This window comes from Lissotriton vulgaris, chromosome 10, assembly GCF_964263255.1.
Source record: "Lissotriton vulgaris chromosome 10, aLisVul1.2, whole genome shotgun sequence".
Lineage (NCBI taxonomy): Eukaryota > Metazoa > Chordata > Amphibia > Caudata > Salamandridae > Lissotriton > Lissotriton vulgaris.
The window spans coordinates 880,766,155-880,784,062 of NC_141698.1; the positions used below are offsets into that span (position 1 = coordinate 880,766,155).

At 42.2% G+C, this 17,908-nt stretch overlaps 1 protein-coding gene across 4 annotated transcripts in view; it reads left to right on the plus strand.

Moving 5' to 3' along the window:
• CDK14 (cyclin dependent kinase 14) overlaps window positions 1-17,908 on the plus strand; it is a 2,039,605-nt gene that overhangs the window by 1,546,292 nt on the left and 475,405 nt on the right. For all 4 annotated transcript variants that reach the window (XM_086941837.1, XM_086941840.1, XM_086941838.1 and 1 more), the window contains one exon: window positions 11,561-11,609. In XM_086941837.1, coding sequence (XP_086797963.1) covers window positions 11,561-11,609 — 49 coding nt within the window. The remainder of the gene's footprint in view (window positions 1-11,560; window positions 11,610-17,908) is intronic.

The window sequence follows — 17,908 nt, forward strand, 5'->3', positions numbered from 1 at the left end:
TATTGTGGCACCTGTGTCATCTTTGTAGTCGTTTTCAATCCACCTCTGCAGTTTATTGTTGTAAGAGTTGAAGCAAAAATGAGAATCGCACACGATAAGTGTCGGGAATTCACGTTCTGCATTTTCGAGCGCCATCTTTAAACATCTGATTTCAGCTCTCGGAGCCGAACAGTTTCTCAATGATTCAGTTTTTGTTACTTTCGGTCTGAATTTACCGCACAGCCAACGACCTTTAACAATCGCACATGCTGCATCGTAGGATTTGCTCTCTACGTTGAAATGCTGTACAAATCTATCTGTATAGATTATACAGGCGTATTGTGGGAGAGGCAGAAGTTCGATTGGCAGAGGATATTCTTCTTCATACTCTAAATCATTCTGTTCTTCGAATTGCGGGGCGAAATAGTATTTCACATCTTCCGCTCCTAGAGAATCTACACACTGTATCCATTTCGGATCCAGTGACACTGTAGGCAGGTTTATTGGGCTGAATAGCGCCTCGAAGGCGGATTCCGCTGTGAGGATATTAATCCTTTTGCCATGTGCTAGTTCTCGTTCATTTGTTAATGCAATTTGCACTGCTTTCACAGTTCTTTCTTTGAGACTGAATGCTTTTTCTGCTTGTGTGTACAAGTGAGATTTAATTGAAATAGGTACCTTTTCTCCCTCATTAGAGGTTAGGTACGTGAATCCGCATCTTCCTGGGATGACTCGGATTACAAGACCGCGTGTGTTGTCACGTGTATCTGATTTAGTTTTAGCTAACATGTCTGTTTGCAGTGATCTCAAAATTTCTGTGTGTTTTTGAGTCCAATTGATTTGTTTAAAATCAGGTTTAATTAGTTCGTAGAGAGGTTTAACCCTCTCTGCGTAATTTAGAATGTATGTTCTTCCGAACTTCAGAAAACCTAGTATGGATTGTAAATTCTTCAGCGTTTTTGGAGCTTGGAGTACAGCGCACTTCTCTAAGAAGTTGTCCGCTAGGCTTTTCCCTTCACTTGATAATTCGTACCCTAAAAATAGTACTGTCAGATGGGCAATTCGGGACTTTTTAAAGTTGAATTTGTAACCCTCTGCTGCGAACCCAAGTATATTGGTGTTCACTCTTTTCAAGTGAGTATCCAAGTCGTCCTCTGTGAGATAGATATCATCTACGTAAGATAATGCCTCATCATCATTTATTTGTAGTAACTCTGTTACCCTAGCTGAGAATAGTCCTGGGCTTTCTTGAACCCCTGTGGGAGTCGACAGATTTTTTTCTGCGACCCAAATGCAGAGAAAGCTGTCAAATATCTGCTTTCTGGTGCAATGTTTTGACAAAAGAAACCATTAGATATGTCTAATGTCGTTTTATATTTTTTCCTAACTATGTTATTCATTAGGGCTGCACTATGCGAGTTTTGTACTGCAAATGTTTTACAACATGCATTAAGGTGTCTGTAGTCCAAAACTAGACGATATGAATTGTCTGGCTTGGAGACAGGAAACAAAGGATTGTTCATTTGAGAGGTGCATGTTTCAATCACCCCCTGGTATTCTGATCTAAAATCTCCCTGACTTGTTTTTTAGCTTCTTGCTTAATGGGATACTGCCGTTGGGCAGTTGGTTCATTTTTTAACTGGATTTTGTGGGGAGGTGAGTCCTCATCCCATCCTACATGATTTTTATATAATGCCGGTGCCTGGGCTACTGCCCATTTCCTTGCATAAGTATATTTTTTGTGAATCGGAATGTGATTCGAGAAGGCAGGAATAATCACTTCTTAGCCACGAGGGCACTCCCTGACAAACTCTGGGGGCCAATCTTTTTCAGCTAACAGAATATCATAGCCTTTTGAGAGCTTATCCCAAAATAGACCTCTTATTTTCCTAGTCTTATCACCCTCTATACGCAATGTTATTTCATATATTTTATGGGGCTCGCTAAGTCTGGTGTCGGCAGTTTCAACCTGAATGTATTCATTCGTGTCCACTGTCTCCAGATGATTCATCAAGATCTTGCACGCTATACTGATTTCTGCTGCACTGTCCAACATTGTCAATGCCCACTCCCCGTTTTTCAACTGTGTCCTCAGTATTCTCGGCATGGTTGATTACTCTAATACTGGCTACCTTCTTTTTTGGAAATTGAGATTTTTTATTCTGAGCAGGTTCCTTGTCTTTGGACTTGGTGTGCTCTCCTGGGTCTGACCGTCCTCTTCTTTCCAATTTCTGCGAAAAAGATCGAGAGGGACGTGTATCAATACCTTGATATCTATCAGGTTTTTTCAAATTATCCCTATTTCTAAGGTTATATCTTTTTTCAGAGGGCTCCCTCTGGGGAGACTGGTGTTCTCGAGTCGGAGTTCTTTCCCTCCGTCGAGGAGACCTTCCTCTGGACTGGAAAACTTTTTCCTTGGGAGTGGATTGTTTATTTCCATCCCAGCTCTTTTTAGGAGTGTTTAAATTATTTTTAATAAATAATTTTTCAGGATTTTCGAGCAGTTGGGGCTTTACTGGTTTCCCACCCAAGCTGTCTCTACCTAATTCTTCATAGCATTTTTCTATGATTTTGGCAAGCTCAACTGGCTGATCTTTTATATCTGTTTCCTTCAACTTGTGGCGGATCGCCACAGATGCTGCTTCTCCTTTTATATTGGCTAATAATATAGCCGAGACCTGCTTGAAGTCTTTCAGTAATTTCATACCAAGAGTTAAAGCGGGCTCTGGACCGTATTCCTTTTGAATCTGTTTTAGTACTTCTGGTATTACCGCCATAGACGGAACACCGTGTGTTTTTGTGTAAATGGAAGCAAAGACTGTACCCCAAGTGTCACAGTCCTCCACGTGTGGTGCGATTCCCATAGGAAGGCAGATTGTCAAGATTCTGTGTTTCTCTATAGGGGTAGTATCAGGAAATACTGCCTCTATTTGAGTGATTTTCTGTGCTAACCAGAAAGGAATTTGTTCCAGTTTTACGGGTGTTTTACCAAGACATGACTGTATGTTCTGTGGTGTAATTTTATTAGTGTTCCCCTGATGAGGGGTCAGCTGTGGTACATTAACAGCTGGATGGACTGTTGCAGTCCGCATTACATATTGGACTAATTGCCTATGTATTTTTATAAGTGTTTTTAGATGTACTAACAGCTCTTCTCTAGACATTTTTGCAATGTCCGGATGTGGTGTGTAGCTGGCTAGAACCGGCCACGTTGTTCCTGGTCTACCTAGTGGACCGAGCCTGGTAATATGATCATTGTGTTTTAGGGCGCCATTAAACCAGAGCAGGTGCTCTTGGAATTTTAGTGGGATTTCAGTCTCCTCCAAAGGAGCGTACTCTTCCGGAGGTTCCTCTATTTTGTAATAGTGAAACTCTTTTGTTGTAGCGTTTGCCGCTGGAAAGTTTATCCATGAATAGAATACCTCTGTCTGCCGATATTCGTGAGCCTCTATCACGAAAATTACTGTACCACCTTGTGGTGTCAGTCCGTTTTCTATAAGTTTTAACGTTATAGACTTTCTTAAATGTACCGGGATGATTATTGCATCCGGGTCTGTGTCGTCGGGACCCTGCTGAGTCGCATCTGCTGCGGCCCCAGTGGTTCCGTTTTCTCCTGGCATTGTATAAATGCAAGGTTTGCAGAGTAGGTCTCCAAGGAGACAAAGATTAGGTGCACAATATTTTGGAACACTGTATCCTTCAACGTTGAATAAACCAGAGCTTTACATAGGAATCTCTTCCTACTGAGTTCGGGCGGATTTTAACCTTTCACCCACTCCAGACGTCTATTGGAGTATTTACGGGAGAAAGGGGTCTGTGTGAAAAAAGCACGACTGAGTTACTCTAACGTCTTGCGTTAGTTTATCGCCTTACCAAACGTTTGGGCGCCATGTAGTGTAGTTCCTAGTTTCCCACTAGGCCCTGCGCATTGGAATAACATAAACAGTAGTATCGACGTAGAAGTGCGGATCTTCCAGGCCTCCACTGACTATGCTAAACTTAATTGGGTTTGTTACCAACTAGCTCAGAGGTCACTGGAAACTTTCTTGACTGAAATAGGAAGTGATCAGCTTCCCTGGCACAGACAAGAAGGGATTCAGTTTTCCAACAACTGTGCAACATGACAACTTTGCGCCTCAGATCAAGAGTCAATCTCTAGGGTTGTGTGAAACAATAGACAGTTATTTTACTCAGTCAGGTTAGTGCAGATTACTTTCACAATATGTAGAGAATAGAGAGACGGGCGTTTGTCAATAAAGGGTTAACATTTATTGAACAGTCTTTCTTCTTGTACAAGAGAAATGTATTGCCACAATTGCAAGACTTGTTATGATAAAAAGTACGTACAGTAAGATAAGTATTGCGAAATAATACTGTAAAAGCATTGATATGGTTTCTTAGCCATACAATGGTTTAAAAGTAATAAAACATATATACAGTCATATATACATTAGGCTAAAATACTCAACTGGTGCTTCTAACTACGCCTACCCCAGTGTACCTGACCTAAACCTAATACTTGGGAGGGGAGTAAGTAAGTAGCTTTAAGTTAAGTTGGTTTTGCCAAGGTTTGCTTCAAGAATTCTCTCTCAAGGGTTTAGTCAACACCATACCTCTGAATAGAATGATGGACGTCTGGTATCTCCCTCAGGGAAACTCGGTATCCCAGTCACCCGCAAGGGTAGACCAGAAACGCTGGAGCTGGATTTCTCGGCAGGAGAAAGGCAGCGTCTCTCTTCAGCGCGTCGAGGAGGAGGAGGGGGGACAGCGTCCGCGGGCAGCTTGCATCTGCTGGGCTCTTCGCAGGGGACGGCTGTTCAGCTCCTAGTTTCACCACACCATCGTTCGCCAGTTAGCAGCGATAGCAGTAGCGATAGCAGCTATGGTATCATCAGCATGACAGCTTCTTCAGCAGCAGCGAGATAGCTGGCAGCATCAGCTTCACCAACAGCAACGAGACAGCAGCAACACAGCATTTGCTTAAGGCAACGTTGGTAATATTTATACCTGAAAGGTGCCATGTTTGACATAAGTTTGCTGGACATAAGACGTCAATTAAAGATGTCACTAGGAAGTGATCGCTATCAGTTGCTCATTAGAGTTCTATTACTAATCAAAACACAGCAAGCGGGGATTTCCAGGTTTGCTGAGTTTTTATCTTGTTGAAGAACTCGGAGTGTTAATCTAGGAATCTCAGATAGTGACTTCTGCTCTGTCATTGCACTAATTGGTTGTAAAGGAAGTGGCAGAGAAAACTATTCTGGAATGTGGCTCTGTTCGTGTGAGGCCAGAGATGACTTTCTGAATATTGTACTTGAACGGTTATGCCAATATAGGGAATAAATGGATTTATAGCCGAATAGGGGCATAAGGTAACAGTATCTATCAGGATCCTAGATAAGCACGCAACAAGGGGGCACCAGAAGATCCATGATCGGGGAAGATGATTCTGTAAGCCATGTTTCTGTTAGGATTGGTATGTCTATTTCCTGATTAACGATGAGGGCAGCGATGTCTGAGGCATGTTTTGCTGCGGATCGACAGTTGATTAGTAGGCACAGTAGTGGTTTCCGTGCACTACTAGATTTCATTTCTACTGTATTGGCGGGTATTTGGATTTATTGTAGGGTGTTATAGTTGGGTTTCCTATTCTTAGGCCAGGACTTTCTATTGGCATCGATCTGGACAGACTTAATTTCCTCCCCTCTGCTACTAATTTCCGGCTCATAAGGGTAAAGGTTTCCTCGTTTGTTAGGTATTTAAGATTTCTGTCTGGTCGGTTAAGCCTGTTTGAAACTTGTATGATTGACTCTCTACCCTTTTCTTGGGGGTTATGTACTAATTTCTGGACATATTCGACTTTGGCGTGGGTGCTAATCGTGATTTCCATTATTTTTTCCAGAATTTGTAGAGCGTTAAACATGTCCTTTGATATATTATCTATTTCGATTTGAAGAGTTTCGATTTCTTTCTGATATTGTGAAGATATTTTAGAAGTATTCGACTTCTTATTTCGAGTTTTGCTTGTGTCCTGATGTATTCGAGCTTTGGTTTCTTTAGTTTTCCTATTGTCATTGGTTCGAGATTTAGTGCCTCTGATAGTGGAGTGGGACGCGCTTTCTGAGACCTGGACTTATGCTATGAGGATATGAGTTACATAAGGTCCTTGTCGTGCTTTGAGATGTTGTAGAGTGGGTTTTGATAGGGGTGTTAGCTATTAAATCTTTTCTTTCTGGGATGAGGTTCCCGTTGACTGACCTACGAGGAAAAGACGACTTATCCCGAGATACAGGCGATGATTCTTCTCGCTGAGGTGGTGTTGGGGTTGTATTCGCATAAGGTGTGGTATTTTCACTTGTCTCTGTATTACTTCCTTCTAGAGGGCCTCCTGATATTGTTTTGTCTCCTTGTATCATAGTCGTTCGTGGATCTATAGGGTTCTCTGATTGTTGTGACGTCTAAGGTGGTATTGTTGTAGGTGACTATTATGGCTTCTTGTGTGATCGGTTGTTGATCAAGACAGAAAAATAGAAATATTACACAGAAAAAAGTAGTGCGGCTAAGGACTCCACAAGCAAATGTTTCAAAGCAGTAAAGACTCTATCCAAATGTAATAATACTCTGACTTTTACACCATCACAGTAATTTGGTACTGACCTGCCCAATTGTTTTCAGGCCAAAGTCAATGATGTCCGTAAAGAATTCTCTGCTAATCAAAAGACTGACCATTCAGGTACCTCTGCCTGTTCCCTTCTGATATCCTGGGATGGGCATAATAAGTTGGAAACTGACGTGAATATTCTAGATATATTTACCCCTTTAACTGAAGACAGAGTAAGCAGGTTATTAGAAAGTACCAAATCTGAGTCCACTTTGGTACCTTGTCCTTCATATGAATTACATATGGTTCATGGTTCATGCACCTGTCTCCCCTTCTCCATAAGGTGCTAACTTCAGACCACTATTGAATGAATTGGGAAAAAAGCGTCTGTATGCCCTTTACTAAAAAAGCCTCCCTTGTCCCAAGCAATACTAAACTTTATCGCCCCATATCCGGGCTTACTTTCCCTGCAAATAAATTGGAAAAGGCAATCAATGAAGACCTAATGTGCTTCCTAGATGTGCACAATGTTTTTGATTCTGTCCAACATTGTTTTAGACCTCAATACTGTATAGAGTCTGCCCTTGTGATTGCCACAGAAGCGATATAGAAACAGGTGGCTCAAGGCGAGAGGGCTGCAGTTGATCTCTCCACTGCATATGATACGGTGAATCATTCTATGCTTGTCAGGCAGCCAGAGAGTATTGGAATTAGTAGTGCAGCCCTTACCATCCTACGTTCATTCCTATCAAGTAGGGAACAAAGGTTGTCCTTTGGAGATTTTACTTCAGACCCTTTTTCTTTACCCTGCGGGGGTACCTTAAGGAGAATCTTTGTCACCCACAAATTTCAACATCTAGTTACACCTCTGATTAAACATATTCACTCATATGGGTTTGTGGCAGAGGACACACAAATAGTGGTAACTATATCATCTGATGTGGATGAGGTTACCAGCAACTTTCAAAATTGTCTGGGTAATATAGTCATTTAGATGCAGGAATACTGCCAGAAGTTGAATCCACAATCCAAGACAGAAGAAGTTATTTTTGGTATAGACACCTCCTTTTGGAATACAATATGGTGGCCGGCAAATCGTGGACAGCTTCTTTGCCCTGTTCAGAAAGAAAAAAAACTTAGGAGTTCTCTTCGACAATCAGTTGAGCTTCTCATCTCAAATCAACCTGATTACCTCCACCTCTTTACATTTCCTTAGAGTTCTGAGGAAAATACTTCTATTCATTTCAGCAGAAATGTTGAAAATGGTGGTGGTGACATTGCTATGTTCTAAATTAGATTATTGCAATGCGTTACACCTGGATACCCAGAAAGGCTTGCTACTAAAGCTTCAATCCCTTCAAATTGAGACTGCCCGTATGTTCTTGGGAATACCAACATTTGCTTTGGTTTCCAAGAGTACTAGGAATCTTCACTGTCTGCCTGTCAGTGCAAGAATTACATTCAAGGCTCTGTGTATAGCTCGTAAAGCTGTGCATTGCAGTGATCCTGCATATTTTCAAGAGATTTTCACCTGGCACATACCTATCCGAACTCTAAGATCTGGCTCTGCAAGACTTTTCTCAGTCTGGTAAATAAAGGCAAGATGGAGAGGGAGAAGTTTCTCCTGCAGAGCCTGTAAACTTTGGAACTCTAAGCCTTTGGCATTGAGATCCCTGTAAAATAACTCCTCCTTTTAAAAGGCTTTTTACGAACTGCAAGGCCTGCCACTAATTTTATAAATGAGTATTATGTCTTGCTTCAGGAACGCTAGTGCCAAGATGCCTCGCCAATCTCACTCTGTTACTTACTTAGGGTGATTTTCCCCCAATGTTTGTTCACTCCATCTGTTTTGCTGGAATTTGTTTTTGTTGGCCTTAGGACCCTGTGCACTTTCTACTGTTAACCAGTGCTGAGTTGCTTGTGCTCACTCCTTTAAACATGGAGAATTGGCCTTAACCCAATTGGCACATTTAATATACTTATAAGTCCCTGGTAAGTGGTACAAGATGTACTTAGGGCTTGTAAATTAAATGCTATTCATGGAACTGCAGCACTTATTGTGCCACCTGCTTAAGTAGCACTTTTAAAACATGACTCAGACTGGCCATTGCAACCTATGTTCAATTTTAATGTGCTGTTTCAACTTGGCAAAATAAACCTGTTGCCAGTCTTAAAACCTTGATTTTTAATACATGTAAGTCACCCTTTACGCTAAGCCCTAAACTGCTGTTAGGGTAGGGTGCACTGTATTTATAAAGTTTGCCATGTACTTTTAAGCTATATATGTCCTGGTAGTTAAAAACTCCTAAATACATTTTTCACTGCTGTGAGGCCTACCTTTCCAATAGGATAACATTGGGTTACCTTATCACATTTACTAAGTAATAACCTTTGTTTGGGAACAGGTAGCTATGTCATATTTGGTCTCTAGAGTATTGTAATTTGAAATTCTCTTTAATGGTAAACATGGATTTTTAATCACAGTTCTGAAAATGCCACTTTTAGAAACTTACATTGGCATTTTCTTGTCCCAACCCTTTGGTGCCTACTCCCTGTATCCTGGCTCACATCACTAGGTGTAGTTGGCAGTTGGCCTTTGTGTATTCCTCTCAGACATTGACACACAAGCTTACTAGATGTTGGCAAGATAGGAGGGGCAGAGTTGTACCCAGCCCCAGGTACATTTCAAAGGAGCTGCGCAGCACAGTCACAGAGGACTGCATACTAACCTTTTTATAACACCAGAGATTCTGGGACCAGAGCAAGGAGAAGATAAATTCCAGAACCATCTGTAGGAGGAAAACTCCAGAAGTTTCTTCCACTTCAATGCTAGGACAAGGTATGCATATAGGTCCTTCAAACCCAATCTTCAGCACACTCCAGAGCCTGTGGATGCTACAGAAAAAGGACTGCCCTGTTGCTTTAGGCCTACCCTAGTCTTTGAGAAGCAAGACTGGAACTTCTCTCTTCATCCCAGTTAAACGGTCTTCAAGGGCCAGGCGGCTAAGCACTCCTTTTTAGCTACTAGGACATAACAAATTCCAGAGACCTCCCTGCAACTGCCCAGTTCACCAGCTGCACTGGACTTGTCTGGACCTTCAGCTGGAGCTTCCTGAGCCCTGCTGGCCTCTGCCAGAGTAAGTTCCTAATCCTCAATAGGTACATCTCCAGGCCCTGGACTCTTGGGTGGCAACAATTGAGCTCATGGCGGCAGTCATTGGTGTTGAGATCTTGGCGCAAGTGGCCCCTTTTACAGTCACAAAGAGCCCAAAACTTCAGAAATCCTAAAATGTTGGGCTATTTGTGACTGTGAACGAGGCTGTTCACGCTGAGATCTTGCCACCCGTGACAACCAACAAAGAGGAGCTACAGCAACCACCAGCGATGACTGGCAACAGGAGAATTGCACTTTATGCTACAGCATTGACAGCCTGTGTTGACCACCAATGAGAGGCTCCAGCTATGACCATCTGCAATGCCCAGCCTGCTCTTCCCGCTACAGTGACGACCACCCTTTCCTTCCTCCTTGCAGCCTCCTCCACTGTGAACGGGACTTTGAGAGGGTAACTTTTTCAGCAGGACTTATGTGGTCCCGGTATCAGGCAGTTTGCCTGAACTTTTGATATTTCCCCCGGTCTAGCACTACCAGATAACCACAAGTGGCCCTTTGTGAGTTTGGGCACTCTGCTTACCTAAATCTTTGAAATTGCATATCTCCAGTTCCACAGATTTGATTTTTGCCATTGTGGTCCCATTGTGTTTTTTTTTTACTCTACTTTTCTAACCTATGTGGGATTGTTTTGTGTTTTCAGGTTATTAGTGTTTGTGTGCTGCATAAATACTTTACACATTGCCTCGAAGTCAAGCTACTAGAGGGTTAAGCGCAAGCTAATTTAGTGACTTTTTTAGTTCACCCTGACAGGAATTGTGGTTGTTGCTTGAGAAGGGTCTTCATTCCTCTCAATCAAAAATCCAATGTCTCACAAGGTCATATTAGTGGGCCACAACATGTATGTATGTCTCCAGCACTTTGACTATCATCACCTACTTTTGAAGGTGTCCAACACATTCCACAAACAAGGTTAAAAACCTAGGGCACATTTGGAACTTAAGCATGGGTGTCTTTATTCAAATTGACAATCTAACTAAGAACTGCAAGTTTACGTTCTTCCAGCTTAGAAAGAATAATGGTTATCTGCCAACAGATTCCCTTGAGATCACAGTGGAAACACTGATAAACTCCACCTTGGACTGCTTAAGTGTCCTGAGGGGAGATCTCCCAGATGATCAAATTACACCTTACAGTGCCTACAAAACACAGTAATGCATTTAATTTCCAGAGTGTGTAAAAGGGACCAATTGTCCCATCTGCAGTGATCCATCCAATGTCTGCCAGAAGGGATTTTAAGATTCTGAGTTTGATCTATAAATGCCCCAGCTGGAACTCTCTGAACTTTTGCTTCTCGCCCTTGTGCAGGTCTCATGGAGACAGATTTCCTTTCCTTAGACTCAAACTTTGGAATGCACTTACATATTTGCAAGGACTAGTAACTAATGTCTTTCTGGAAAACTGTAAAAGCTTGGTTGTGTTTTCTTAACTTTCGTCTTTTCATGACTCTATTTCCTCACGACTTCTAATTGCCTCTTTGCTTCGACAATGTGTTTCTTCTGTTCGTGTATATACGTTTGTCTCTGCTTTGTGTGCCATGTAAAATAAATATAAATGTATTTTCTCTTATTATTCGCATTGATTTTAATTTTAGCCAATAAAAACAATATTAGAGTACTCATTTAGCTTTCTGTATCCTTCATTTGCTGGTGTGATAACAGCATGTCAGGGTCTAAAGTGGTATTTACACTGAAATCTGTGATATTTTGTATCATATGAACTGCTTTTCGAATGTAAACCTTTTCTGTTGTTGCTTTTCTATGGTATTTTAATAATTAGGAGTAATTACCACTTTTTTTGTTTGGTTACAGACCGCTTTGTACAGTACGGCTCTAAGAACCTTAGACAAGCATGGAATAAGTAAGTCTCTTTTAATTACTCTGCATTCTGAGGCTTTCATGTAATTTTAATTCGAAGCTGAAATATTTTAACTAGTATGTCAGTCCATTCTCGATTTAATACGGTATGAACGGGGTTTCGCTCTAGAGACATACATCCCAAAATGTACTAGCTGACAAATTTGCTTTTAGTAATAGTCTCTCTAATGAAGTCCCAATTGTACATGATTAAATAATGTTCTCCAGCTGCGAGTTTTATGCTCAGCAGAGGTTTAGCAAGGGATCAGTGCTGGCAAAAGTAAGGCCACACTAACTTCAACGTCAGCCTGTTGCGGGCAAAAGTTTCTGGTGGCGCCCTGTGCAACAATGTTTGTTGACACCCCTCCCCCCAATGATCACATAAGCCACAGATTCCCTCACTACCATCAGTGCCCCTCAAGTCTCCATACCCACTCTCTCGCTCAGAGGCATTTAATTAGGTTTATAGCACTACTCATACCAGTGTAGATTGTCAGAGCACTTTACATGATACACACATTAATTATTCAGACGATGAATCTTGTATGTAGATCAATGTATAAGAATGTTACATAAGACAGATGACAACAATGTGTAGGATGCACATGTTATCCATACTGATAGTACAGTTTAAAAGTGCTTGGGTTGGAGAACCAAACTCTGTATTTAAAACTTAAAACCATGGTTGGGGGTTACATCTAATAATAAGAATTGATTTATTTTTTTACCCAACTTAACCCTTTTTGCAACATTAGAATAATGAGACTGGGGGGGGGGGGGGAGGGTCTCACTGTTCTATATATTCGGATTTTAACTTATACACTGCAAGTAACAAAAGGATCTCTCTGACAAATGCACTGACCTATTTACACTATATGCACTTTGTGATCTGAATGGTACAACTCATTTTCATCAGGCATATTAACCCTCTGCATTACCTTGCGATGAGCAAAACTTTAACTAGAGAAAACTCTTCAGGTACATTAACCCCTTGAGCGCTGATGACGGAACTGCTCCGTCATCAGCTGCGGTGGCGCTGTGCTGATGACGGAGCGGTTCCGTCATGGCCCGCCCGCCGCTCATGCGTGGCGCAAATTCCGCGCCTGTGCTGAGCGTTCTATTGAGCGGGCGGGGCCATGACGGAACCGCTCCGTCATAAGCACAGCGCAACCGACGCTGGTGACGGAACGGTTCCGTCAACCGGCATGCACCCGCCCCTCTTCCGCCCGGCCCCCTTAGCACTGCGGCGGAATAGCCGCCGCAGCGAAGGGGTTAATCACCAGTTATCTTGACATTTTTATTGTTGTATGAAAATTGCTGGAGGCAAGAAACAGGGCAACAGGTGCTTTTAAAACTATAATATACTAGCAAACATGGCGCCCCCAGCCGAAGTCAGCACCCTGTGCGGGGGCACCAGTCACACCACCCTAGAGCCGGCCCTGTGCTGTGGTACGTATGACCTCATTGTTATTACAGCATCCTCTTTGGCCCAGCTAAGGCTTAACGGATGTCTTGTTTAGTAAACCAGAATTGGTACTCCAAGGATAAGGAGTCTGAAGTAGATCGCCAAAAGTTGGTACATGGTGAAGGGACCTTAAGTGAAAATGTAAAAAATGCTATATTAGGCAATGGTACATGAATGCTTTAGTTCTAACAGAGCGTTGCGTTTAAGGAGAGCGATTTATGTGTTTAGATTAGGGAATGTTATTTTTAGCTGAACCCTTAAGTCTTTAACACGGAATTTTGAGGAGGTTTCCTATACTAAGTGAGCGTACTAAATGTTGGGTTGCAGAGCATTGCATCTAAGCACTGTGTTGCATGATTGCTGAATCTGGTTCTTGAGGCACTTTAGATTTGCAAAGGACAAGTTGTCTTTGAACTGCAATCGTACCCGTTTGCAGCAACTGTTCGTCACGTGAGACAAGAGGGCACGGTCTGGAAGTGAGATTTCTTTGTGCTGATTACTGACTACGAAGTCCTTCTCCCTCTACCCCTACCAAAGAAAACCCCAAAACACCTTTGGCTGCTGCCGATGTCCTGAGGAATATTCTAAACCCATTAGCAACATTAGCTTTGAGGAACCCCGTTCACAACAGCTGTCCTTTATAGGGGGTTCCAGCTCCTCCTATTTTTCATCTTGTTATCTTGGCTGTTCACTGGGTGACCATGTGAAAGGACACGAGTTGGAAGGTCTGGAGTTGGTAAGCAACAGTAGACAACTATTCTGCTGTACTATGGTGTTTCATCATTTTTTGCCCTAAATAAACTTGAATGCTCTAATCTTACAGGAATTGAAACAAGATCACTAAACACTGGTTAAGAGTTTGGAAACCGTTCATACACCATTTCAATATTGATTCTTCAAAGCCAAATTCACCCATTTAATAAATCTTTCATTCCCTTTGTAAATTGTCAGGCCATTGCTACATGCTCACATGTAATAATTATTGTGGCCCAAAGTAAGGATTTGTTTTATTATTATATACATTTATATAAATTCTATATTGTGTGTAACATATTTAAGGTGCTTAATGTTAATATTCAAAATATGTGAACATGCTGCCAATTTCTGTATTTCAAAATATATGTTTCATTTGATAGAACACAATAGGTACCATGACAAGACACTTGACTTTGGAAACAATTACCATTATGTCTATACATGTGAGTAGGGCAATTACATTGTAATAACAGAAAACAGATTGCCTTCAGATGTCTTATTTAAAGTTACAAAGGGCACCCAAGACCAGAATGGCATAAGAGGAGTTTAGACAAAACAGAAGCTTGCGGCATGAAAGTAGGTTACATTAGGGAAGGAATCGAGTCAATTATTGGAATAGATCAAGAGCTTTAAAGATGAAAATATTAAATTAGCTAGATTAGATGGGAGCAGTACAAGCAATATGAAGTAACTTGAGGTATAGAACAGGAATCATTATTATCAAGAAAAGAATGTACAGCTAAAGGTTACAGGCTCAAGAATTGTTTGAAGAGACACGTTTTGAGTTGTTTTCTGGACTCAAGGAGTTGAGCTAATATTCTGAAGCCAGGGGTTAGTGAGTACTAGGCTGATAGTGTAGCCTGTGAAGGACTGTTTGGAGGCAGTGAATGATTGGAATTTGGAGACTTCAAGTGGTAGTAAGACTTCGCTTCTAAGACTTGCAGAGATAGGTAGAAGTTCACCTACGTAAGGTGGGTGTTGTCATGTAAATCCATCAACCTTGTTAATATTGATGTTGAGTACAGTTCTGGAATGTACCACTCATATTTATATTTCTCATAAAATATGGTCTGTAGAGATAGTTATTTTTAACACTGTAGAATTGAAGGGCCGATGCATCACCATGAGGACAATCAGTAAGGTTCACTGTCAATGGATTATTCAGATCCTGCTGTAGTATGATCACCAAATGTGTGTGTATGTGTTGTGGTGTAGATCTAAAGAGTGGTTACAAATGGATGGCGCAGTATCCGATGGTATGTGTTTCACACAGTGCAGAGAGCGGGCTACAGCAAGGAAGCAGCAGTGCCAAGTGGCAGTAGGAGAGGGAAGTTTTGAGATGGAGTCTGGGTGTAATGACTTTTAGAAGTATGAGGTATTGCTTGAAGAAATTAGTATTCAGTTCCTTTTGGAAGTGGAACAGTGACCAAGTTGGAGAAGGGCTAGAGTGTGTGATTAAATGCAAGTGAAAGTGAGGGCAAGGTGTTTACCCACAATTGTAAAATGTTGCTTGTGAGAATCAGTTTATTAGTGGGGGCTGGGGGTTACTGAGGTCCACCTGGAGCGAGCAAGGAGAAGAGAATATGATCTGAATGCTAAGAGGCATTACCAGTCTGCCATTAAAAGATATCATTTGGCCATCCAGGCTGAGCGTGCGGCCTACTTTACTAAGGAAATCCATTCTACTAGCAATCCAACCAAGTATATTTTTAAAATACTTAATGATTTTAAACTTTGGAAATCCCCTATTACCTCTGTTATCACGTCCAAACAGCAATGTGAGGATCTCACCACCTTTTTTGTTAAAAAGGTGGAGACGATATATAATTCCTTTCCTCAGGCCCCTGTAAGTCTTAGTCCTGTATCCAGCCCACTGACCGTTCACACTTTGACGGCGTTCCCTCCTGTTGATCAGGATGACCTTCGCATGCTCTGTAGCAAAATCAAATCTGGCTCCCCTGTAGATCCTCTCAAGCAGGACCAATTTTTAAAATCACGGTCTGTGGTTGCGGCACCTTTCTGCCAGTTGATTAATACTTCCCTCTCCACAGCATGGTTCCAAGGCAATGGAAACAGGCTATGGTTGTTCCCCTTCTCAAAAAGCCATCACTAGATCCAGTAAAATTAGAAATTTTTCGCCCAATCTCCCTGTTACCCTGGGCAGCTAAATTTGCTGAGGCACACATTAACATCATCCTCTCAGCTTTTCTGAATTCTAATGGCATCCTGGATTCCTTGCAGAATGGTTTCTGCCCAGGGCACAGTACGGAGTCAGCGCTCCTTGCTATGACCCAACATCTGCGGACCATTCTAGATGCGGGTGACCGCAGCACTGATTTTGTTGGATCTCAGTGCCGCTTTCGATACTGTATTCCACCATATTCTTTTGCATCATCTGGAGGAGGCAGGAATCGGTGGGGCGGCCTTGGATTGGTTTAGATCTTTACTCTCTGAAAGGACTTTTCAGGTGTCTGCTCCGCCCTTCGTCTCACATGTTCAGTCTGTCGGACAAGGTGTGCCACAGGGCTCTGCCCTGAGTCCCGTACTTTTTATTCTGTATGTACAACCTCTGGCGGGCATAGCCAGGGACGGGGGACTCTCCATTGTTTCTTACGCCGATAACATGCAGCTGGTGGTGGTCCTGTCTGATGATTCCACGCAGGATGCCCATAAATTTAGGAGCAGTCTAGCGGTGGTCACAGAGTGGATGAGCTCCAACTGCCTCCAGCTTAATGCTAATAAATCGGAGGTGTTTGTAGGTAAAAACACTAGGCTTTGCAGAAAGAACTGGTGGCCTAATACCCTAGGGCGCACACCCACCCCTAAGTCGGTGGTTAAAAACCTAGGGGTATGGATGGATTCAACCCTTAGCCTTCAGGATCACACTAAGAAGATTGCTGGTACGTGCTTTGGCCTTCTATGGGGTCTGAAACCCCTCCTGGGCTATTTTGACTCATCCACTGGACAACTGATTGTTCAGGCGGCCATACTGTCAAGGTTCGACTATGCTAATTCACTCTTTTTGGGGGTGAACAAAGCTGAAGTCATGCGCCTACAAAGGGTCCAAAACATGGCTGCCAGAACTCTTTTGGGTTTCCCTTGAAGATGCTACATTTTGGGGGCAATCCTTCATTTACATTGGCTACCTGTGGGTAAGCGCGCAGAATTTAAAGCCCTTTCCATAGCCTTTAAAATCTTAAATTTCTCTTCCCCTTGTATTCTGTTTGATTTGTTGGAACCCTACATATCTTTGCGCTCTCTGGGCTCTATGGGGTCATGCTTGGCTTTGGTTCCACGGGTAAATCATGTACGTGCCTGGGGGTCGATCATTTTGCTATCTGGCGGCCAAGCTTTGGAATTCTCTTCCCTTTCACATTCGCAGTCTGGATAACTGCTTGACATTCAGGAAGGCCATAAAAACGCATCTCTTCCCTGTGGCTTAGGCTCTAGTCCCTTGTTGTCTGCTTGTAGTAAGCGCGGGGACGTCTCTTTGCTGAGGCAGCTGTTGCGCTATACAAATTGGACTAACATAACACCACAGTAATAATGGCACTATCTTGTTACTCAGCCCTTGGTAGTTATGGCACAGAGGACACAGGCATAAATTAGAGGAAATTATTTATTAACAATTAAATAGTTAAAAAGTCAAAGGTACAATACAATAAAAATTCTACTCTAATTTATTAACAGAGAGGCTAATTTATTTATCAAAATTATACAAAAAGAACAAAAAGCTTATAAGAGAAACAGTAGATACGAACTTTAAAAAAATAAATAAGAAAGAAGTGTGCCAAAAAGCACTACGCGCCGATGCTAGTGACCTGGTCATGGTAGACCAGGACCTGGCTGCAATTTCAGACCATCCGCAATGGAGCGTGGGTCGGATACACCAACCAGATTTGCCCTGATCAGAGGTTTTACCTTGGGACTTGGTCTTTTTGTGTAAGTCCAAACCCTTCAGCTGGATAAACATTGGATGAGGTTCCAGTGAAGCCATTTGTTTTGGTAGTGAAAGCTCCAAGAGGGAAATGTGTGTTTATCGACCAAGGAAGTCCTCTCAGTAGTCTGATACTTTTGGCTGT